The sequence below is a fragment of the Capra hircus genome, chromosome 11 (assembly GCF_001704415.2).
Source record: "Capra hircus breed San Clemente chromosome 11, ASM170441v1, whole genome shotgun sequence".
Lineage (NCBI taxonomy): Eukaryota > Metazoa > Chordata > Mammalia > Artiodactyla > Bovidae > Capra > Capra hircus.
In genome coordinates, this window is record NC_030818.1 from 103,317,902 (window position 1) to 103,341,651 (window position 23,750).

The 23,750-nt window shown below is 57.5% G+C and overlaps 1 protein-coding gene across 6 annotated transcripts in view; it reads right to left on the minus strand.

Moving 5' to 3' along the window:
* Positions 1-16,662, minus strand: part of SEC16A (SEC16 homolog A, endoplasmic reticulum export factor) — a 30,517-nt gene extending 13,855 nt beyond the window's left edge. For 4 of the 6 annotated variants that reach the window (XR_001918877.1, XR_001918876.1, XM_018056122.1 and 1 more), the window contains exons 1-9: positions 8,830-12,378; positions 7,114-7,244; positions 4,749-4,846; positions 3,441-3,567; positions 2,824-3,022; positions 2,567-2,741; positions 1,439-1,581; positions 584-645; positions 340-478 (exon numbers count right to left, since the gene is read on the minus strand). Coding sequence is in view for 4 of the 6 variants with exons in the window: in XM_018056122.1 (XP_017911611.1) it covers positions 340-478; positions 584-645; positions 1,439-1,581; positions 2,567-2,741; positions 2,824-3,022; positions 3,441-3,567; positions 4,749-4,846; positions 7,114-7,244; positions 8,830-12,378 (4,623 nt within the window). In the remaining 2 variants the exon portion in view is untranslated. Of the gene's footprint in view, positions 1-339; positions 479-583; positions 646-1,438; positions 1,582-2,566; positions 2,742-2,823; positions 3,023-3,440; positions 3,568-4,748; positions 4,847-7,113; positions 7,245-8,829; positions 12,448-15,989; positions 16,175-16,427 lie in introns of those variants that run through there. The other 2 variants (XM_018056121.1, XM_018056120.1) reach the window with 2 other exon arrangements.

Genomic DNA, 23,750 nt, shown 5'->3' on the forward strand with positions numbered 1-23,750 from the left:
GGCCAGGAGGGAGAGCAGGCTCAACCAAAGACAGACCCTCCGAGGGGGCAAGACCATCCCAGCCTTGGTTAGGGAGGGGCCGTCAGACCAACTCGGGCGCAGAGCTGCTCCCCCCTCGCTGGGAGCAACACGGCACACGGCACATGCTGGGCAGGCCAACAATGGGGAGGCCAAACCTCCCTTTACCCCAAACCACGCGCGCTGCTGGACTCCTGCTTCCTGGGGCACGCCCTGGACGGGAACGCCTGGCCCAGAAATCCTGCCTGACCTTCCTGGTGGCCAAGGACCCCTGGACTAGAGCCAACGAGAAGGGATGCTCTAAGGAGGGGAGACACGTACCCCGTTCTGCCTGCACAGCAGGACGATAAAGCTCCAGAGGAGACTCGCAGACTCTTTGTCTATTAAGTTTTCATTCTGCAAACACTTTGTAGCCTTGTTCTGTGCAAAATTAATAACATCCACTTTATGGGTGTCATCTCTGCAAAAAGAACACACACTCGGTGAACAGCAGCCACTGCGCCTGCCAGGCTGTGCTCAGCACGGCCAGCGGACGGGCGCCGAGAACGCTTCTGTGGGCACATACTTGCCGAGAGGTCCTGGGAAGGCCCGCATCTCCTCCTGCTCCGGCGTGTGCTGCAGCAGGGTCTAGGCAGGGACAGCAGAGGGACGGGGAGAGCGGTTCATGGCGGGGGGGCGCAGCACCGCCCGGCCCAGCCCATGTCTGCTGGCCACATTGGCAGACACAGCTACGGACACCGTCCTGGGGACGGGCTGTCCCCCCGTGGGGGCAGCACCTCTATCACTGAGCGTGGGCAAGCCAGCTCTGCGACAGTGACTTCCAAACTTTACTTAAGCAGTGAGACCCCTTCCTCCTGCCCAGACTCTGACGCAGGGCCTGGATACACACAATGGAAGAGGCCTGCCAGGCTGGAGTGCCCCACACTAGCCCCCGAGACAGTTAAGCACCTCTGCCCACTCTCCAGATCACTGGTAAAATGAGCTTTTATAGAGCCTTCCCTTCAAAATCAGAAAATCAAACAACAACAAAAAATGAACACAGGATAACACCAAGTCTAACACAAAAGTGAAAAAATGAAGCCGCTCAGTCGTGTCTGACTCTTTGTGACCCCGTGGACTGTAGCCACCAGGTTCCTCCGTCCATGGGATTCTCCAGGCAAGAATACTGGAGTGGGGTGCCGTTTCCTTCTCCAGGGGATCTTCCCGACCCAGGGAATGAACCACAAAACCCCCCAAAATTCTTACTAACAAAATATTGACTTCTGGGAGGAAACATAGACGACAGAACAGAACCAGAATACCATCTCCTAAGATCGCCTTTTCAGGCAGCAACACAAAAGGTGAAGATGACAGGCTGCAAGCAGGTTTCCGGGGCGGGGGGCGCTGAATGACGGCACGGAACCGCTCCCCACGGAATTACCTCCATGCTGTGAATTTCAACCAGTGCAGGCTGTCCTTCTGAAGGCAGGTTTGGAATCACTTTGATGAGCTGGCCCCCAGGACCAAACCTGGCACAGACGTGAGGCACCGAGAACTTCTCGGGAGAAGAGGGTCTCGACGGAGCTACACGGGGATCAAGTGAGAGAGCCGCCAGCTTGCCACTGCTTAAAGCTTCCCAACTAGGTCAACAGCTCGGACTTCTAAGGCACTCAGACAGCCGGAATCACAGACTATCCAGATAACTGCCTTTCAACTATTAAATATCCCATTTAAAAGGAGAACTTACGCGTGGGTCACACAAATCATTAAAAACGAGGAGTTTCTCTTCTAAAATGAAAAGGTTCCTTTAAAAGCCATCAGGACGCACTGTGTTGTTAAAACAAAAGCCTGCTCAGGTGGCCCCTGCGCGCTCCTCACAGCTGCGACCTTAGAGCGGCATCGGTGCAGCGAGGCAACGACCGAGAGTGGGACACCGCAGGCAAGCAGGGAGGGAGGCCTCCAAGCACAGAACATTCAAGAAAGTCCACCAGCTACCTCTTATACTGTTTGTTCTCAAACTTCACATACTTGTACAGTTTCCCAAGAAACAGCATGTGATCAAGGATCTCAAAGGAGCACTGAGGTGCAGCGCGTGCGGTAAGGAAATGGTCAGGAGCTTTTCAAGGAGAACTAGGCTTCCTCTAAGAGCCACGCACCCGTGCGGCCAGCCTTGGTGGGGGGATGGGGGTGGTGCTGGCCCTCCACGTGGGGAGCTGAACTGGGCAGGAAGCCTGAAGGCAGCACTGCACTGAAGTGGATGTAACGGACAGGCCAGCAGCTCCCAGGCCTGTGGACCAAACTGCAGCCCCAGGGACGCAAGCGGCACAGCATGGCAAGAGTCGCCCCTCAGGACGGGCACGTTGGGCACAGCGCCCTTGCGTGGCAAGAGCCGCCCCTCAGGGCACGCTGGGCACAGCGCCCTTGCGTGGCAGGGAAGCCCAGGCCTGACCATCACCAGTTCCTCCCTGGGTCGTAACTCAGCCCCTCTCCCACCACGGGCACAAACGCTGATCCCAGGAGCTCCTGGGCCCCTCTGCGCCGTGTGCACCCGGGGCCTCGCCACACACACCTTGCTCCACGGAGGGCCAGCTGGCCTCGGTGGGGTAGCCGTACTCTGGAAAGCCTGGCGCACCGTGGAAGTCGCTCACGTAGGGGCCGTAGGCGTAATCGCCATGGAAGGAGCCCGGCGGCGGGGGCACCTCGTAGGACCCGGAGGGCACGTTGTGACTCCGGTACACCTGACTCTTTGGGAGCACAAAGCAGACAGGTGAAGCCCCTTCGCTGCCCCCGTGACCCCAGGTGGCCCTGGAGCCCGCCCCTGCCTACCTGTTGGGAGTGGGCGCTGAAGCTGCTGCGGCGGCTCTGCAGGCTGGGCGCACTGCGCAGGCTCCGTGCCGAGTGCTCGCTGTGCTCGCTGCGCCGGTCTGCCTCCTCCCCGTAAGGGTCCCGGGGTGGCTCGGGCTCATCGTCAAAGCTCCCGGTGAAGCGGGGGTCGTACCTGTAGCGGTCGTCGTATTTCTCGGGCCTGGAGGGGGCGGCAGGCAGAGGCAAGGCTCCTATGTTGCACACGGCTGAGGCGCCCAGGGTCTTGACCCCAGGAATGACACTCGCCAGAGCCCACACTGTAGCGGGGTCACCACACCCAAGGCCAAGTTCAGGCCCTGCCTGAGACCAAGAGACACAGGCTGGGGGTCCATTCCAAGGCAGTCACACCTCTCACGGACCCGCGAAGAGGCTGAACTGACTCCCAGCGCTGTTCTAAGGTCAGTTCCCCTCCAAAAGCCCGAAGAAAGAACCTCCAGTTCACCCTCCTCTGACAGTGGCAGGTGCCTGGGAGCCAGACGCGACCGCAGCTCTCGAGCGGAGGGCAGGACCCGAGAGCAAAGGCCCAGCTGGCTCATGGCCCACCCTCCGTGCTGGGGTCTGGAGTCTGTTCTGCCCACCTGTCGCCACAGGCATAGCTCTCCTTCCTGCACGAGTCATACTCCGCATCGTACCAGTACCTCCGGTCGTAGGAACGGGGATCCCTGAACCGGGAGCTGTAGTAGAGCCGATCCCAGCGACCTGGGTCTACAAGGAGAGATCCCCAGGTCAGTACCATGTGAAAAAGACATTCCTCTGGCTGCCACTGGAGAAACCAGGCCATCCCAGGACTGAAGGATGCTCCTAGCCTCCAAGAGGAACCAAACTCTCCACCCGAAAAGCAGCACGACCCTGGGGATCACGAACTTGAGGCACGAGAGGATCTGGCGTGTCTTCCTCAAAGCCCACTGGCTAAACTCAACACATGATTAAAAAAGGTCATTCATCTCTTTTCTCTAATGTGGTCCAAAGAGCTTTAAGAAATACTATCAAGGGATAAACAAGGTCCTATTGCATAGTACGTGGAACTATACCCGATCTCCTGAAGCAAACCATAATGGAAAAAACTTAAAAAGAACCAATACGTGTGTATAACTGAGCCGCTTTGGGTACAGTAGACATTAGGCACAACACTGAATCAACTATATCTCAATTAAAAATCTAAAAATACTCTCAAACTGAAAGATTATTTTCCCAAAGTCAGCATCATAAACAATCCAGACATACCGTTTTGGGCAAGCACGTGCAGAATTATGCGTGAAGCAGTGCAAATACAAAGTGGAGGTGGAGCCCCAGAAGGTGGGGAAGTAGGTGGCAGTGCTGGGCTGACGGCTGCAGGTCGGGACCCTGCTTCTGGCCATGGCTAGGCAGGGGGCCCAGGAGGGCTGCTCAGGGGATGCTCGCCAAGACGCACACCCCGCCTGACAGCGGCGGCGCCTGAAGGGGAGGGGCACAGGCCGCCTGCGTCTGCCCTGTCCGACCCGAGGGCTCCTGTCAAACGCAGCCCCCGGGCACATCACATGTGACTGGTGCAGGGAGCAGCCGGCCCCTCGTTTTATTTCAGTCAATTTTAACAGCCATGTAAGGACAAGCCACATACTCTAGTACCACCAAGAATTATACTTTGCTAAAAAGGCAAATAAATCTATCAACGTGATAAAAATACACTACTATGACTTGACTTGAGTGATAGTTATCAATGAACAGTAGCAATATAATTATTTCTAGATGCAAATTACTTTCGGCTACTCTGGCTATTAGATAAAATCATACGACTGATAAAAAGGAAGTTTCCTGAGAAAGTCCACCATGCCGTCACCTGTGCCTGGCTGCACCAAGGTCTGAACGCGCGTCTGCTGCGGTAAGCCCGTGACAGTTTCTGAACGCACCTCTGTAATCGTACTGGCTGGAATAGCAACCTGCATAGTAATCACTCTGACTGCTCCATCCGCTTTTGGAATTATAGTAACCTTCAGGATACGCTTGCCTGAAAAACACACACACGCAGGACTGTTAAAACACAAGAGGCGCTGCTTCTTAACGTGTGACTAGATTCCAGTCCACACCCAGAGCCACAGGCACCCATCACGGCACCCTGGCTGTGGGAAAACTACCATCAGGAGACCCGAGCCAGTGACGACAGTGAGATTGCAGGGCTCCCTACCACAGAGCGGACTGCCGTCTATCTGTTGGAGCAGCTCGGGAAGTGCCGTTCAGTGAAAGAGAGCCGACGCTTTCCCGGGCGCTCAGGAGTCCATCCCGTGGGCACCAACGCTGAAGCAGGCTCGCCTGGTTCTGGGATCATGCTCAGCACAAGTGAAAAGCACTGAGCTGCGGAAACCAAGCTAGCGCCGATTGTGACACCCTCCCCCGACTGTGACTGTGTGCCCCCCAAAGGGGAGGAGGCCCGCACCCATTCCAGCTCACTGCCCAGTGCTGCTGCCGCTTACTGCAGGACGAGCGGGCCCGGGCCCGCCGGGTCAGGAAGATCCTTGGAAGGACTCAACAGCACTTCTGATTTTTAAACTGTGACCGCAAACCCCTGGAAATGACTCACTCCGGGGTGCAGCTGCCCTTGAAGAACGTCCCCCTCCCCCCACCGCAGGAACAGCACCCGCTGACTCGGGGCCCTGGGGCAGCACTCGGGCGCCGCTGGCCCCAACACGGAGGTCCAGAGATGCGCCCTGAGCGGGACGGGGTGGGGCACGGCCACCGTGCTGCTCGCCCAGCCCCGTCGCCCAGCAGCAAGGACTCCACATGGACACCCAAGGTACTCTCTTCCCTCCAGCAGCTCCCCCAGGTCATGGATGCTCAACACGTGCACGCAGGCCTGCATGCGTGTCTGCACACGTGCACACACAGGGAGGAGGGCGCGGTGAGGATCCAGAGGGGACCTGGACACCACAGGCCGGGCCTCAAACCCCTGCCAGGCAGCCAGGCCTGCCTCTGCTCAGTCACCGCAATAGCCCACACGGGCCCCTCGCGCTAACCCGAAGGCTGGAGAGGAGACAGGAAGGGCGAGGCGTGCCCTGCCCCGTCCTCCCTCGCCTCTCAGGGCTTCCAGAAAACACCTGCCTGCTGCGCTCCCAGATCAGAGCGCCCACTGTGACGCCAGCCTCGCCTCCCAGGGGACAGATGGGCACAGTCTCCCACCGAGCGCCCAGAGCTCAGGGGTCTGAAGCTGAGCGCGTCCCTCCCCAAGGACATGGGTCCACCCGGACCAGCCCAGCTCGCTCTCCAGATGAGCGACCAAGGCCTTGAAGCAGCAGGAGCAGCTGTAAGTCTGTAAGGTAGTAGGGGACACGGCCTTCCCCCACGCCACTCTCTCCCCATCACAAGCTGAAGGAGCCTCACAGTCTTGCAGAAACCCGGCCCTGCAAGACGAGGTGCCAGGGTGCAGGAGGCACCACGGCAGGCAGCAAGGCTGGACCCTAACCCATGGACGCCTCTGAGGGTGCCAGGGTGCGGGAGGCACCACGGCAGGTGGAGAGGCTGGAGACCAACCCACGGACGCCTCTGAGGGTGCCAGGGTATGGGAGGCACCGCGGCAGGCAGCAAGGCTGGACCCTAACCCACCGACGCCTCTGAGGGTGCCAGGGTGCGGGAGGCACCACGGCAGGTGGCAAGGCGGGACCCTAACCCACGGACGCCTCTGAGGGTGCCAGGGTGCGGGAGGCACCACGGCAGGTGGCGAGGCTGGACCCTAACCCACGGACGCCCCTGAGTGGGAGGACCGTGACCTGCTTAAATTTTTATTCAGCTGAAGGTGCGACGCCAAGGATCTTTCAAAATGCCTCATCTATAACTGCAAAACCGAGACGCACTCAGTCAGGTAGAGAAGCGAGAGAGAGCTCGCTGGGGGCCTCCCGACCCAGGGGGCAGTGCCAGGCAGACAGCCCAGGCTTGCGGCTGCTGCCGCCAACAGACCGCTCCAAGTCACAGCCTGAGCGTGCCTGGCCTGGGTGCCTGGAACCAGTGTGGGGAAGAAACATCCACAGGTTAAAAGCTGCCATGTGACCACAGGCAAGAGGACCACTACCCAGGCCGGGAGGAGCCCTGCTCGAGGGTGGCCCCACCCAGGGTCTGGCTTGACCAAGCCCAGCTGCCGACATGCCTGTGGCCGTGCATCCTACGATCTGTCCGCACCCACGCAACTCAAACCCACATTCAACAGGCACGTATGATTCTCCAAAAACGTGCTCTCTTCCAAATCACTAAGCTACCACCACAGCCGGCAACACAAACGTGAATCACCTGGCGGCCGGGCGGTCGGAGCAGTGACTGGCCCGGGAGCTGGGCCGCTCGGGCTCGGGGTAGCGGCAGGGATCCATGTAGGCAGCGCTGTCACAGGGCCTGTACCTGGGGTCGTAGAGGCCATAGATGTCCTGTTGGAAGAAGGACACGGTCACTAGATGCCAAGAGCCACCTGCGCAAGCACCTCACACGGCCCTCACGGCCCCGGTGAGGCTCTGCAGACGGCCTGGCCTGGCTCAGCAGACGGCTGTACAGCAGCGGGCCATGCCCAGGTGAGCCTCAAGGGCTCTCTTCTGCTTCCTGAGGTCTCACCTGAATAGGTGTTGAGAGCCCACAACCTGGGGTCCCATCTCGGGCACGAATTCAAGCAAGCCAAAGAATCTGGGTCCCCTGGGATTGGGTCCTGCGGGCACAGACAACCCCAAAAAGAGGACCAAGCTCTAGCCTCACGAGGCTTTCAGCCCCTTCCAGATGCAGCAGTCCTGTGGCCCTACGGCCATGCTGGAACCTGACGCAGAGACGGGTGATCCAGGCACGAGCCAGACCTGTCCTTCCTGTCTCAGGGCCTGATTCTCTGTCAAGAGCTGCTAGAGAATGAGACAGCACGCAGCGTGGACTTAACCCTTGACCCCCGCTGGGGCCTGGGCACCCCCCCCCCGCACAGCAGTGCCGGGAGCTGGCTGGGACTCGGGCCCCTCCACACTCTGCCGGCCCACCCGGGGCTCCTGCAGAGGGTGGTCCTTCCATGGAAATAAGTCTCTGGGGCTCCTCCTGGCTCTCAGATTCCCAGGTCTCAGGGTTAGGCGTGTAACTCATTCCCATGCATACGGAGATTCTTGAATGCCCTCAGGCTGCTCCACCCCCAGGAGGCCCCCAGCCCACCACAGCTCTGCTCCCTCAGCTGCTTCTGACTGTGGGGCCTCCAGTGTGGGGTCCACACCCACGTCAGGCAACGGGCTCCAAACTCCCAGTCCACAATCCTTCTGCCTCTGCAGACTGTGGCAATGCTGGGCCAGGACATGAGATGGTAACAAGCAGACCATCAAAGGTGTGTCCACGTGGATCACGCTAAAGCAGGATTAAACGGAACCTTAACAGCACTCGTGGGCCTGGCTCACCGTGAAGAGAGGTGAGAAAGGATCCCCTGCGCAGCACAGCGGCCCCCTCTGCCACGGCCAGGTCCTGAAGTGTGCACAGCGCCACTGCTCTCAACTGTTCCACCCGCGCTACGTCCCAAACTGAATTTCTTACCCTAAACAATTTTATCCTAAAGGAGGGCTTTAAAAGACTAAAGTTTTCCTGTTGCTTCTCATGTAAGTTTTTGATGTTAAAACCAGAAAGAAACTTCAAGAAGCTATTCCAGTTTCCCAAAATGTGCCACCCAGAACTCAGGCTCTGCGGCAAGCCAGTGGGCGGGACAGGAAGTGAGGGCCCTTTCTCACGTAAGCTGGGGCATGCTGCGCTACACCAAAATGAAGCAGTGCTTCTCCCAACTAAAACACGCCCGTGTGCAGCGCAGCCCTCCAGGAGAAGGGCTGTGGTCCGCAGAAGGAGCTGCGACGGGGAACACCCTTCTCAGGAAGCTCATGAAGAGGCGTGTGCCAGCAGGGGGACCATGGGTCCCCTCAGGACTGACCGCAGAACCCTGCCCCGGAGCAGGACACGATAAAGAGGTCTCTGGTCAGAGCGCTCAGCCGTGCAAGAGCGTGGCCCTACCTGGTAATAGTGGGGGGCTGGGCCAGGGTCCGGCGGGTATGCGGAGTACGGGTATGGGGGCTGGTAGCCGTCATACAAGGGCCTGTAGTAGAAGTAGGATGCCAGGTCGGGAGGCGGGGGCTGCAGCCACTGCTGGTCGGGCCGTAGGGCCGCCTGGCCCGAGCTGGTGGACACAACAGAGGCGCTGGAGGACCGAGGTGGCCGGGGCAGCAGCTGCTGACCCGCGTCAGCAGCAGCTGGGCTTGCGGGCCGGGCCGGGTCCGCAGGCTGTGCCTGCACCGGGGGACTCCCCGGGTTGGACGGCTCCGGAAGCACTGCTCTGGGCCCCTGCGGAGCAGGCAGTGGCAGTGCCAGCTCCTGCTGGGCTCTCTCTGCACCAGGCTGGTCATGAGCCTCTTTCATCACCTGCTGATAGAAACGGTCCGGGGTGTTCGCCCCAGGCCCAGGCGGCTGACGACTGGCAGCGGGCGGCTGAACAGAGGCTGGGCCATCCACGTGGGCCAGGCTGTACACTCCTGCAGGATTTTCCAAAGCCCTACCAAACATGAAGTCCAGGGCTCCCGAAGCTCCGTCCCGCCTGCCACAGAGGCCCGGCTTGCTGTTGTCAGGCAGGGAGGTGCTACTTGCAGGCGGCACTAACACCAGGCCTGCACCCCCCGCAGGACTGGGCACCTCCTCAGGAGGCACACTCTCTGCGCTGTGGACCTTCTGACCTTCTGGAAGCAAGGCATTTGGATGAGAGTGCGGTTGAACCAGCAAATTAGCAGCTTGATTAGAAACCATGTCATAGGTACTAGAAACTTGTGGAAAAGGACTCTGAGCCAGATGGTTAGGCAGAGGCGAGCAGATGAGAGAGCTAGCTGGCATCCCAGACAAAGGTGCACTCTCTCCAGGATCACCCCCGGCAGCCCGGCCGCTGACTATAGGCTTATCTCCCACCGAAGAGTCTCTCCAGGATGGAGCCTTCTCGTTAGGATTTGGTAAGGACAGAGAAACGTTAACAGGCTGAGCCAGACTATAGCCTTGATCGGGCTGGGCGATCAAGATGGGCTGATTCTGCAAAGACTCAGCGGGTGGGGAGGACAGCAGGCTGGCATAGCTGGGGCCAGCCTGCGGCGGGAGGGCCTCCTCTTCGCCAAGCTGCGGAGGGTTCTCCAGGTTCTCAGAAGCTCCAAGGCCATCCCCACTCTGACCGCCAGAGCCCACCTGCCGTGCCGCCCCCTCATCTGGGGGCTGGATCACTTCAGACAGCTGAGGTTTCACTGGCACGTGAAGCGCGGGAGCCGCTGGGGCCAGAAGGACATTGCCCCCAAAATCTGGGAGCTCGTTCTGTGCCCACAGGGTCGTTGCGGGGCTCTCACACTTCACAGGCCCCTGCACCCTAGTCGAGGGCCTCTTCTCGGGTGTTGGCAGCACCGTTTCCAAGGGCGGCCCCGTGGCCTGCAGAAGCCCACGTCCGGCCTCCAGGGGGGTGGCGAGAGGTGGCACACAGCGCTGCGGCGGGAAGAGGGTCTCCATGTTGTCGGGGGGCTGCTCCAAGTTGCCAGGGGCGGCATCAGGCGTGGCAGCGGCGGCCCTGTGCTGCTGGCGGGCACTGGGCCCCCTCACCTCCCCCACCACATTGGCGCGATCTGCCTCAACGGGCTTTACTCCAACCAAGTGGGATTTCACAGGTTCAAAAGAACTGTTTGCACTCGTCTGAAACAGCCCCGTAGGTTTTGGGGGGCTTGGGGTCGAGGGCTGGGACAGGCTGCCGAGGTAGTTCTGGCTGCTGGTCTCGTCTGTCTCGCCACCGACAGGAGAAGAATCGATCTGCTTAAAAAACCTCCCTGGAGACTCATCCTCAGGTTTTCCCACTTCCTGTTGAATGAAGGTACCCGAGTCGCGGAGCCTGGCACCTGGAAGGCCCCGGTGGCTCTTGCCGCTGTAACCGGACGACACGCTGTCAGACCGTGCAGGGCGCGTTGTCATATCCAGGGCCTCGAGATTCAGGCCCCCGCCTCCCACAGGGCCCACCGCACCGAGCCTGGGGCCAGCTGGGCCAGGAAGGGGCCCGCACCTGAGCGGATCGCCTGGGGAGGAAGGATCCATGCTGAGGGGCTCGCTCGGCAGAACTTCCTGGTTCTGAACAAACTCCAGGTTCTCAACATTCTCGTACTGAGCCCCTGCACGGGCCGTGTCCGCCCACACATCCACGGTGGCCACCTTAGAGGCTGCTTTCTCGTGAGGGCTACCTGCAGACTGAGGGAAGTAGGGCTGTGGCTCTCCCCCCAGCTGCGTGGGCTCGCTGCTGGAGCCTCTGGGAAAGGCCTGGTGAGCACCTCCTGCGCCCACATGTGCGGGAAGCTGGCCGAGGCAGAAACCGTCCACGTCGGCCTGCCCGGCAGAGCCCGCTGTTTCCAACGAGAGGTTCTCTTCGTTCTCTGTCTCTCCTCCTTTGAAAAACATGGCAAGTGCGCCCGAGCCCGCCTCCAGTGGGGTCCAGGCGCCCCCGGCCCCCGGCGAGCAGTGCGAGTGGCTTTCCAGGCCGTTTCCCTGAGCAAGCGGGCTAACGGCAGCCAGGCCCGACAGCTGCTCTCTGTTCACTCCAGGACTCGACCTGAGCTCCTGGTTTGCCCGAGCATTTCCAACTCTGGAATTCTGCCTGAACGCGCTCTCTGGATCAAAGCTATTTGCTGAGTGGTCTCCACTGGGCAGGCAGACGGCCTCGTTTCTTCCGTCACTGGCTGAGGGTCCTGGTAAGGATGCCGGGGGGCCGAGCTGCTCGTGGCCAGGATGCTGATGCAGGCTGGACAGAGGGGGAAAGTGGGTGACGCTGGAGGCATGGGGCCCTGGGACCTGCGGGGGTCCCTCTGGGCCAGGCCAGTACTGCTGACCCGGGGGCCGTGGGCCTCCCTGCCCTGGCCCCCACTGCCCAGGCACTTGCTGGCAGGGCTGAGGGGGGAGCGGGAGTGCTGCTGGGGGTGCGGCACTGTCGGGGGGGCTCGGCCGGCTCAGGGGTCTGTCAGGCCGAGGCACGTGCCCCTGCGGAAGGCCCCCACGAGAGCCACTGGACCCCACTGCTGGAATGTACTGTGGAGGGTACGGCGGGTTCGGGAGCTCAGGCTCTGGGCCGGGAGCCTTGGCACTCCTGTTCGTCTCGGGCCCATGTGAGGCCGAGGGCATCGGCGCCCCGGGAAATGGGCTGGCATCTGCCCTGGGCTGCACCGGAGGCCCTGGCAGAGGTTCGCAGGGCCCTTGGGAGCTGTCCCCAGTGTTTGTGTGAGGCACGGGCAGACCAGCACGCTGCAGGGATGATGGCGGGGGTGGGCCTTGCAAAATGGGCGGGCTGCTTTTAGACGAACCGCCCAGCGATGTACTCTGGAGAGCCTGTCGACTGAAAGCAAAAGGATCTGTCACTGGCTGCAGTGGGCAGGTTATCGGGGCCATCGGAGTGTGACTGCCGGCCTGTCTCCTGTAAGGGCTGTTAGACCAGAACATAGTCTGAGGACTCCCCGACGGAGGCGGCCCGACCACGCCCGAAGGGACGGCCTGGGGCGGCGGCTGCATGACTGAGCTCTTGCACAATGAGATGCTGCTTGCAGAAAGAAGCAGGAGGGAGGCTTTCCTTAATTTGAACTGAAAAAGAAAAAGAGGAAAAAAAAGTTAGCATAAAATCCATTTATTCATAGTCCTGGCTACAATCAGGAAAATTGAGAAAGATGAAAAAAACGGGAAAACAGTTTTGCATCTTGTAAGTCCTGAGGGATACACCCACCCCTCGCCCACCCCTGAGAGGACTGCTATCCTGGGAGCAACAACACCGGCCTGGATGCCAAGGCTGGCCGTGCTGGGGCCGGCCAAGTGACTTCAGACAAGTCACTGCCCTTCTGTGAAATTCAGTTACGCCACCAAGCTACATACCCATGTGGAATGCCCACTGCCTCCACAATGCCCTCAGCAAGCTGGCAGGGACCAAGCAGAACCCAACACGGGGCACCAGGTACACAGTGCCTCCACATTTTCCGACAAATTATCACTAAGTCCGGAAAGAGCCGCCTCCTTTCTTAAGATCACATATCGTACTTTTCACACAGGTTAATTTTATATTTGGAAAGGAAAACCAAAGTTAAAAGCCTGCTTCTCCATTTTAACTGAAAAGCGTTATAAAGCACAGAGTCAGGTAAGCTGCAAAATAACAACTATCTGAATTATATGTGCCTAAAACGCCTTTTATCCCAGCCTGTAAAATGTCTCCTTTTCCACACTGTGACGGGTTGCACACCATCAGCAAAACAAGCTGCGTCTGATGACTGGAGTTGTAACAACTATGCCTGGAATGAAAATACCAAGTAACCATAAATCAGTGCTAAAACTGAGCAACTAAGTTCATTCAAAACTTGTCAGTAATAAGCAGACGGCCCTCAAGCCCTTTGCGGAAAACAAAGGAGCAGAAATCCTCCTTACAGCGTCTTCTGTGGTTGTTTGTTTTTTAATAAAACATACTAAGTATAATCTTGAACAGTTAATCTGCACTTTTAAGACAAAAATCCAAGTACCGTCTTTTTACAAATTCCTCTTCTGTGTCAGCCCTCCTCCCCAGCGACACCCTCACAAATGGATTAAGGGGAGCCGCATCACAGAAAAGAGCCGCTACCAAAGGGAGAAATGACAGGAGGACTCTGCAGTGTAATCTACATGTTTCTACAAGTGTACCACATTTCTGTCCTTGGACAAAAGAAATTCTGGCAAAAGGAAAAGTGAATGAATGCACATTAAATCCAGTCATTTACTAACGAAAGCTGTCCGCTGCAACTACTGCTCAGACAGGGCCTTCTCCCGGGCCAACAGGGAGTCCTTTCCAACAGACAAGCACTTTGACACTCACTTAGATTTCATGGAATTAAATATACAAAGAACTGCGTCAGGGACTTCCTTTGGTTCTAAGCTGTCGTTTTAAAATGAAGAACACTTACAGCTCAGCTTTACATGGACCCAGGGGAGAAGAGCAGAGCCTCTTCCTCTTACATGTGAAAGGGAGGCACCCAAGGCCTCTTCCAAAGACATGGCCTCCTCCTTGGAAGGCTTCAACAGGAAACCCTCAATCACACTAAACAGCACATATTAAAAACTAAAATACAGAGCACAGGCCCACAGGATTAATCCCTCAAGTGTCACCGTGAGAAAAGGACTGGGCGCCAGCTGAATGGCCCAGCCGCACCGCTGCTCCGTGGGTGACCCGATTCCTTCATCTATAAAGCAAGAGAGCTGAAATGATGGTTTCAAAGTTCCTTCTGGGTTTAATCTTATGAAATTCTATTCACAGTGGATTCTGGGAGGCCCTAATCCCTACGGCTGTTTACGAGCGAAATCTTATCTGAATCTAAATTTCACAAAACATTTATACTCATTTATTTTCCTTGCAGAAACTTTCTTAGCATTATTTTCTCAATTCCTAAGGATCACTTCATAAGCAGACACTATCACTTCCCTCCAAAGTAGCTTCCCCTTCTCCCCCTGACCACTAAGAGCTTTTCAACAATAAACTGTTTCATTTGGAACAATCTTCTGCCTTGAACATTATTCTTTTCATCTTTTTCTCTATTCATCAGCAGAAAAACAATGCAAGCACATATCGTTTATCTCAACTATAGGGACTTTCATTCTGTCCAGTAAGTCATTCTGTAGCCTCAGGTCATCTAACTTTAAGAATGGCAGACTGCTTCAAAGAAACCAGCTGATCTTCCTAAAGATATATTATTCATAACTGTAGCTCTTCAATTAAGCTGCCCTGGATCTACCTGAAATAAGCACAACCTGTTTCAATATAAATTCCTGGCTACTGAACTGAGATAATGAAAGCACACCTCTCTCCTGCTAGGGCAGCCGCCTCAGGCACGAGCATGAAGCCAACCGGAGCTCCAAGAAGTGCTGGGGGGTCCAGGCTCTGCCCGAGGCGACTGCCACACGACGTATCCATCAGACTATGGCGTACCGGGCACAAGGACAGCACAGACCCCAACACTGCTGAGTACAGAATCAAACACTGAGATGCTAGGGAAAAGGAAGGGGGTTTCTCAACACTGCCCAAAGCAACAAAGAGCCAAAAGGACACTCTGACGTTAAGTCAAGATGCTTACAGAGGCTGGAGGGAACCGTGTTAAAATTTACACGCTACCCTAAAGAAAACTTTTGAGACTTAAACTGCAGTAACTTGCTGTTAAGGCATTATGAGTCACAAAGAACAAGAAAGAGAGGACTTTTTGCCTCCTGCTGGATCTCTATAAGACAAGAGCACCCGGAACCCTAAGAAAGAGCATTGCAGTGGGGCGGGGGAGGTGGGAAGAAGGGCAGTGCAGACACCTGAACAAGTGTCACCCTAGGAACAACTGTTTGTGACTTAAGTTTGCTTCTTAACCATTTCCGGGGACGGGAAACACCTTTCTAGTTAACCTCTACATCGAACAAAATCTTAATAAGCAACCCAACCACCAAGCCACTTAAAACTTTACGTAAAACAGCAAAACTGATTTTAGGTGGCTGTCTCACGTCCAAGACGAGCAACCCAACCACCAAGCCACTTAAAACTTCACATAAAACAGCAAAACTGATTTTAGGTGGCTGTCTCACGTCCAAGACGCTCTACAATAATACTTTCATCACAGAAAGGGCAGGTTGGTGGACACACTCCTCTGCCCCTTGATATAAAACACAGCGCCTGACCTCGGTTGCAACATCTTGGTGACCTCCCCACGAGATTACCAATAGACTCAACAAGGCTGTAGTTCCTCGGTTCAAATGTCAATGTACCTCAACGCCGGCACGGCTCAGCAGAAACCACACCGCGGACCCTTCGAAGCAAAGGGCACGCTAAACTGTGAAAGGAATCCCCGAGATGTTTCTGCTCTCTATCAGGTCTGGCTTTTCCTCCAGCCTTTCCAACATAACCCCACACCGAGACCACAACGGCCAGGGTTCACACAACTGACCCGACAGCCTGTGCAGGTGTGGGGCCACGTCAGCACTCATGGTGGTCGCCTGGCCTGCTCGGCCCGCAGGCTCCCGCCCGAACCCCCCGGCGCCTCCGCCCGAGGTTCCCGGCGGCTCCCCGGAGACGCTCCCGTTCGCTTCGAGCTGGGCCCGGTCCAGTCGCCTCCCTCCGCCCCAACCCCGACCCTCACCGGCGCGCTGCAGGGAGGCCGAGGCCCCCGCCGGCTCCTGCCCGTTCGCTCCGCGACCCCCGGCTCCGGCTCCTCAAGAGCCGCGCGAAGAAGACGGCTCGGCGGTTGCGACAAGCGCCGACACAGCAGCAGCGGCAGCCATCTTGGCACATCCGGCTCCGGGGGCCGCGGCCTCCGCTCCGCCGACGTGTCCGACAGAGACGTCAGCGCGCGCCACGCCCCTCGCAGGGGCCCTCGGGACGCCCCGCCCCTGCCGTATCCAGTCCAGCCCCATTCCCATGGCCCCGCCCTCAGCCCCGCCCCTGTTCTCAACGGCCCACCCCTGGGCCCCGCCCCTTCCCCTGGCGCATCCAGTCCCGCCCCATTCTCATGGTCCCGCCCCTCATCCCCGCCCCCCGTTCTCCACCGCCCATCCCCGGGGCCCCGCCCCTCGCCCACCTGCCCGGTCCGGCGCGCGAGCACCGCTCTGGGACGTCGCACGGGTTATGCTGGCTCTTTCTTCCGGCCTCTTCTGGCCTGAGGATGTGAGAAGAGTCGGGAGCCTTCCAGCATACCCAAGGAAAGGCTCAGTCTTGAACGCCAGCAGGTACCCCAGCCGAGAGCGGCTACCGGGCTGCTCCGAGAACCCGAGGGGCGCCTTGGCGCAGGCGCGTTCCTCGCGTCCTGCCGTTGGACTTCCGAAGCCAGAGAGACGGGCGGAAGGCCACCGAGCATGCGCTGCCCGCCCCCGTGGGCTGCGCGTGCGCGGCTCGCGGCGGCGCGCGGGTTGCCTAGTTACCGCCCCGGGCTGCGGGGTCTTCCAGATCTGCCCCGCAACCTTGTTCGGGCTCACCGGTAGCTCTCTGGAAGCCCTCCCGCTGCGTACCGATGGAGCAGGAAGAGACACGGCCTGGCCCCCAGTCCACAGCCACCCAGGCTCCCGCTTCGGGAGGGTCGTCCTGTGCACCTGCGGTCCCCAGCCGCCGCACCCCGGCTCGGCCGTGGCCTTCCGCGGACACGTGCTCTGCCTGGTCGCTTCCTTCCCCGCGCTCCCCGGCGCTGGCCGCGCAGCCTCCGGACCCCCTTTTGTCCGCCCTAAACCCCATCAAGGCCCCTAACTCTCCTCCCAGTGAGCGGCGTTAGCCTAGTGATGCCCTGGGGACGGAAGCTAGGGTCTCTGTGTGGTTTCCCCGAACCGTTGTCGAGTGGATATTTGTGTTGAAAGACGGCGACCCCGAGGTACCGAGTGGCAGGCTGGGCCGCTGGGCCTCACTCTCTTGTGCCTCCTTGTGGTCGCTCCCCCTTCCCGGTGTCCACCCGGAGACACCATCCGATTGCACTCATAGAGGCTCTTAGGGAGGAGAGGATTCTGCCATTGGGAACCTCATTCTCCCAGTGAGAAAAGGCAGGTGAAGAAGCCGCCAGCCTGCCCTAGGGCACTCACCTGCCGCCGGCCTGGCACAGGGAAGAGCCGCAGCCTGTCCGGCTGGCCCCAAGGCCTTACGGAGGGCAGAAGGGGTGGCACGTGGGGCTTGTCCACTTGTCCCCCACCCAGCCACTGAGCTCCCAGCAGCGCTGCCCGCTGTGCTTTGGCCTGACTGGGGTGGGAGGGCACCCTGGGCGCTGGTGGGACCCAGGAGCTTGGGAAGAAGGAAGGAGTGTGGTTCTATTTGTTGGCAAGGGAGCAGCCACGCTGTCAGCGCCCTGGGCGGGTGTGGGGAGACTTTCAGCCCATCTGACGTGGCCACTGTGCTAAGCTAACATTTGCCTTGCAGAAGTCAAGCTCCCAGCCTGTTCAAACACAGAGTTAGGGAACACGCAGTAGAACACAGCCCTGGGCCCCACCACTCCGTCCCCTTCTTCCTGGTGGTCACTGTGTTCTGTAGTGACTGAAAGTGAAAGTTTAGTCACTCAGTCGTGTCTGACTCTTTGCGACCCCATGGACTGTAACCTACCAGGCTCCTCGGTTCACCGGATATTCCAGGAAAGAGTACTGGAGTGGGCTGCCATTTCCTTCTCCAGGGGATCTTCCCAAACCAGTGATCAAACCTGGGTCTCCCACATTGTAGGCGGATGCTTTACCGTCTGAGCCACCAGTCTGCAGTCGCTAGTCCCAGCAAACCACCCTGTAGGGAGATGTCACTGTTCCCACCCACCCCCACCCTCACCCTGCAGGGAGAGCAGTGACTCTTCTAGGGTCAGCACTCCTCAAGTTGAGCTGAAGAGCTCGAGCCCAGACTTCCCCTTTGGTGACTCGAGGAGCCCTGTGGTCAGCCCCACTGAGGTCTAACCTGAAGACACCGGAAGCAGCAGAAAGCAACCTGCCCAGGGCAAATTGGAGACCTCAGGGCCCTGGGCAGGATGTGAAAGAGACATGGTGTCGACTTCTACGGAGTGACTCTAAGGAAAGTCGTGATCAGGGCTTAGGGCTTCTTCCCCTCCCTTCCTCTCTCCCTCTTAAGCCTCTGTGTGGAATCCCTCTGTGGTTCTATCTGTAGCCTGGTGTGCAGGAGAGGGTTCCTGGGCCCACTGCTGAGCCATCAAGCCTCTGGGCCATGGAGGCAGGGCTCTGAGTCACAGACCATCTGCTTTAAGACCCAAGCTACTGCCTAGGTGCGGTGTGCCGTTCGTCACCTTCCTTGACCTCATCACCCTGGGTTTAGGCAGGGCAAGCACCTGGGCAGTCTGGGGGCTGAAAAAGGGTACTTTTGCCACATGTGAACCGGGGGGTGCGCCACCGTGACGGCCAGTGCTGCTTCTGACTTGGCAGGCACCCCTCCTTGTGTCCACTCCTCTCTCCTTTCTCCCAGCCCCTCCCCTGCCTCATACTTGGAGGCTGGATACAAATGTTACCATCTCCAGAAGTGGGCTAGAATCAGCCACTCTCTCCTGGGGGCACAGTTGGCATCTGAGCTGTAGTCACTTACCCAGAGCACAGGGGACACAGGACTGCTGTGGACAGAGGCAGAGGCCGGGAGCTGGGCTGTCCTGTCACACTATGTGCCTCTGCCCCCAGCCTGCACCTTCCAGGGTGGCTGCTACAAACCAAGGTGGGCTCCAAGTACAGAGGCCATGCCTCGGCGCCAAGAACGTGAACTGGCTCAGTGACAGCCTTACTTGTTGCAATGAAAATATGTTGGACATATTGGGTTAAATAAAATACACTATTCGAGTTTATTTCATGTTTCCTTTTAATGTAGCTGCCAGGAAATTTAAAATCCCACCTATGGCTGGCATTGCATTTCCATTGGACAGTGCTGGTCTAGCTGTTGAGCACGTTGTCGGGGGGTCAGAGGCCCCCCTCAGTATCCCCTGATGACCAGCCTACCGGGCAGACCTCACCGGGGCCCTTGGGCAGCCGTCTCAGGTGGTCTGTGGCCAGGAGCCCGTGCCCCTCTCTCTATTCAGGGCATCAGGTGTGACCCGTGGGTGTGTGTAGGGCAGGTCAGTTGCTCTGCTTCAGCCCTGACCACCCCCTCAGTCCTGGATGCTAAGGCTGAGGGCGTGGGAGGCAGCCTGCCCGGCTCGGCCTGGGAGAAGGGGCGACCTCTGTGAGACGGGGCTGGCTGGGTGGTCCAGGCAGAAAGCGTGTCAGGGCCTCAGAGGTGGGAAGAGCTGCAGGGAGGGCTTCCAGAGAGGGATGGGGCTGAGGCGGACTGCACGATTGGAGAGGAAGGGGTGGCGGCCAGTTCCTTCGGGAGAAGGCGGGTCCAGAGGCGCGGATGGCTGGGCCTCTCAGGTGTTGGGCTGCTGTGCGTGTAGGGGCAGCTGTCGGGGTTCGTGCAGGTTGGTTACTGGTGTGTGGCCAGGCTGAAGGTGAGACGTGGGAGACGTCTCCGTGAGGCGTAGGGCCAGCACCATTAGAACCCGCCAGACCTCTGGAGGGCCTCGCGGGAGAACATTCCACACCCAGGCCAAGCCCTGACCCAGCCAGGCTTAGTAAATGTCAGCACATGAGTGTCACTGTAGCCTGAACGTAGCTCTGGCTCTCACCTCCAGCATCTGGAAACGCATCTGGCACCTCGAAGGTCTCAGAGAACTTCTTTCGTAAGAGCCAAGTACTAAGCATATAGTGTTCAGTCGCTCAGTCCTGTCTGACGTTTTGAGACCCCACTGACTGTAGCCCATCAGGCTCTTCTGTCCATGGGATTTCCTGGCAAGAATCCTGGAGGGGATTGCCATTTCCTCCTCCAGGCGATCTTCCTGACCCAGGGATTGAACCCGAGTCTCCCACATCTGCATTGGAGGCGGATTCTTTCCTGCTGAACCACCGGGGAAGCAATAAGGGCGAAGTAGAGAACACAGATTGGAGAAGGAAATGGCAACCCACTCCAGTGTTCTTGCCTGAAGAATCCCAGGGACGGGGAAGCCTGGTGGGCTGCCTTCTATGGGGTCGCAAAGAGGTGGACACGACTGAAGCGACTTAGCAGCAGCAGCAGAGAACACAGGAAAATCTGCGCTGTGTCCTTAGCTGCAGCGGGGCCCTGGAAACCCTGGGACCCCTCTGTCTCAGAGCTGAACACAGATGTTTGCTGGGCTCCCACCAAGCCCTGGGCACCCGGAGGAGCTGAGGCTGTGGCCATGGGGCAGACCAGCATGGCTTCTGCCCCTGGGGAGCTGGACACAGGGCAGCTGTGAATGCGCTCAGGGTAGGCGGGGGCACCTGGAAAGGCCTGGATCCCACCTGCTGGGGGGTGGGAGGGGGTGGGAAAGGAGAAGCATTTGTGGCAGAAGTGAAGAGAAGCTTCTGGAGGGGCAATGGGCAGACCCAGAAGGCGGGCAATGGCGTGGGAGCCAGTGGGTGTGCATTGCCTGGGGCTTTGCAGGCCCCGTGAGGGGATTCACGCTTGTTTTCTGAAAGCAAGGGAAGCCTTCAGGGACTTTCCAGCCAGGAGTGACATCATCTCTTTAACCTCCGCCGGGCTGCCTAGCAGACTAGTAGCCAGAGCCAGGAGCCCAGGGTCCCCTAGAGGCATGGCAAGGCTGCGGGGGCCAGGCTGGTGGGGAGAGTCGGACCTCAGATGACCTCCCAGGGCGGGACATGGCTCTCTGGCTGCCAGCTGCGTCTGCACCCCCTTGGCACAGCACACGATTCACACACATCAGCCAAGGGAACAGCTAGAACGGGGGGGCAAGACCCCAAGCACCAGCATCGTGGTGACCTCAGTCCCAGGTGTCGACCAGGAGGCCGGGGGCATGGGGGATCCAGACTGGAGCGGGCATAGGGCAGAGCCTGGAGGAACTCCTACACCCGCAGGTTGCCAAGTGCCAGGCTGGCTGTGGCCTTGACTCCTGGCAACATGAGCTTGGCACACCCCTCCCTGAGCACGGGCTTCTCTGTCCGAATGGTGATGAATGAGCGAGGGAGGCTCTTCAGGCCTCCAAAGGGAGGTGGCCCCTCGAGGAGTTGAGAGGACACCGCCTGGGGAGTCACACGGCTCTGGCCTGAGTGGGCGAACTCAGGGAAGTGATCTTCCTCTTTGAACCTCAACTTCCTCATCTGTGAAATGGGACAACAGCACTGTCGCAGGCGATGGCCCTGAGCGCCAGGTGAGGGGCAGGCATATACACGGTAAAAGCCAAGACTCACCGGGCCTCACCGGGCCCTCCGGAGGTGTTCCTGCCGGTAATCTGCTCTGGAAATGGGACCCTGGCGGAGCATTGCCAGCAGGGGGAGGCAAAGCGCCGCCTCTGAGTGGGCCAGCTGGGCCCCGCGAAGCCACCACCCTGCTGGATCTGGGCTCTGGGGGGCGGAATGGCCCAGGTTCATTCAGGATGGGGCTTCGGGGCAGCCAGAGGAAAGAGTTTGCGTCGGGCCCAGGCTGCAGCCGTCTCTGGAGGGTATTCATCGCTGGATGCCGTGAGGGTGGTGGGGTCTGCAGAGCCTAGTACCTGCTCTATCAGTCCTCCCGGGGTTGAGCTTAATGGACAGCAGAGAACGTGGCTTTTTCGAGCTCTGTGCTCAGTGATTGAATCCTCACAGCCACGCGGGCTGGATGTAGGTTCGGCACCCGTGGGCACCCACTAGGTCACTGGTCGCTTGGCAGGTCCTGAGCCCAGTGTGGCGGGAAGGACGTCGCCTGGGGCAGTGAGCTTCTCTTTCTTTCCTTTTGGTGGGGAATAGCTGACCTACTTAAGGTCACACACTCTTCCAAGGCTTGTTTTGTTGTTGTTTGTCTCTGGCACGGCTTGTGGGGCCTTTTCATACTGTTCATGGGGCTCTCAAGGCAAGAATACTGAAGTGGTTTGCCGTTCTTTTCTCCAGTGGACCACATTTTGTCAAAACTCTCCACCACGACTCATCCATGTTGGGTGGCCCTACACAGCACGGCTCCTAGTTTCATTCAACTCTCATGCTAGCAAAGTAATGCTGAAAATTCTCTGAGCGAGCCTTCAACAGTTCATGAGTCGAGAACTTCCAGATATTCAAGCTGGATTTAGAAGAGGCAGAGGAACTAGAGATCAAATTGCCAACATCTGTTTGATCATGAAAAAAGCAAGAGTGTTCCAGAAAAACATCTGCTTTATTGACTACACAAAAGCCTTTGACTGTGTGGATCACAGCAAACTCTGGAAACTTCTTAAAGAGATGGGAATACTAGACCACCTTACCTGCTCCTGAGAAATCTGTATGCAGGTCAAGAAGCGACAGTTAGGACCGGATATGGAATTGGATATGTTACATCTATGAATCAAGGTAAATTGGAAGTGGTCCAACAGGAGATTGCGAGAGTGAACATCGACATTCTAGGAATCAGCGAACTGAAATGGACTGGAATGGGTGAATTTAACTCAAATGACCATTATATCTGTGGGCAGGAATCTCTTAGAAGAAACGGAGTAGGCATCACAGTCAACAAAAGAGTTCGAAATTTAGTACTTGGGTACAATCTCAAAAATGACAGAATGATCTCTGTTCATTTCCAAGGCGTACCATTCAATATCACAGTTATCCAAGTCTATGCCCCAAACAGTAATCCTGAAGAAGCTGAAATTGAAAGATTCTATGAAGACCTGCAAGACCTTCTAGAACTAACACCCAAAATAGATGTCCTTTTCATTATATGGGACTGGAATGCAAAAGTAGAAAGTCAGGAAACACCTGGAGTAACAGGCAAATTTGGCCTTGGAGTACAGAATGAAGCAGGGCAAAGGCTAATAGAGTTTTGCCAAGAGAATGCACTGGTCATAGCAAACACCCTCTTCCAACAACACGAGAGAAGACTCTACACATGGACATCACCAGATGGTCAACACCGAAATCAGATTGATTATATTCTTTGCAGCCAAAGATGGAGAAGCTCTATACAGTCAGCAAAAACAAGACCGGGAGCTGACTGTGGCTCAGATCAGGAACTCCTTATTGCCAAATTCAGACTTAAATGGAAGAAAGTAGGGAAAACCACCAGACCATTCAGGTATGACCTAAATAAAATCCCTGATGATTATACAGTGGAAATGACAAATAGATTCAAGGGATCAGATATGATAGACAGAGAGCCTGAAGAACTATAGACGGAAGTTCGTGACATTGTACAGGAGGCAGTGATCAAGACCATCCCCACAAAAAAGAAATGCAAAGAGGCAAAATGATTGTCTGAGGAGGCCTTACAAATAGCTGAGGAAAGAAGGGAAGCAAAAGACAAAGGAGAAAAGGAAAGATTTACCCGTCTGAATGCAGAGTTCCAAAGAATAGCAAGGAGAGATAAGAAAGTTTTCCTCAGCGATCAATGCAAAGAAATAGAGGAAAACAGTAGAGTGGGAAAGACTAGTAATCTCTTC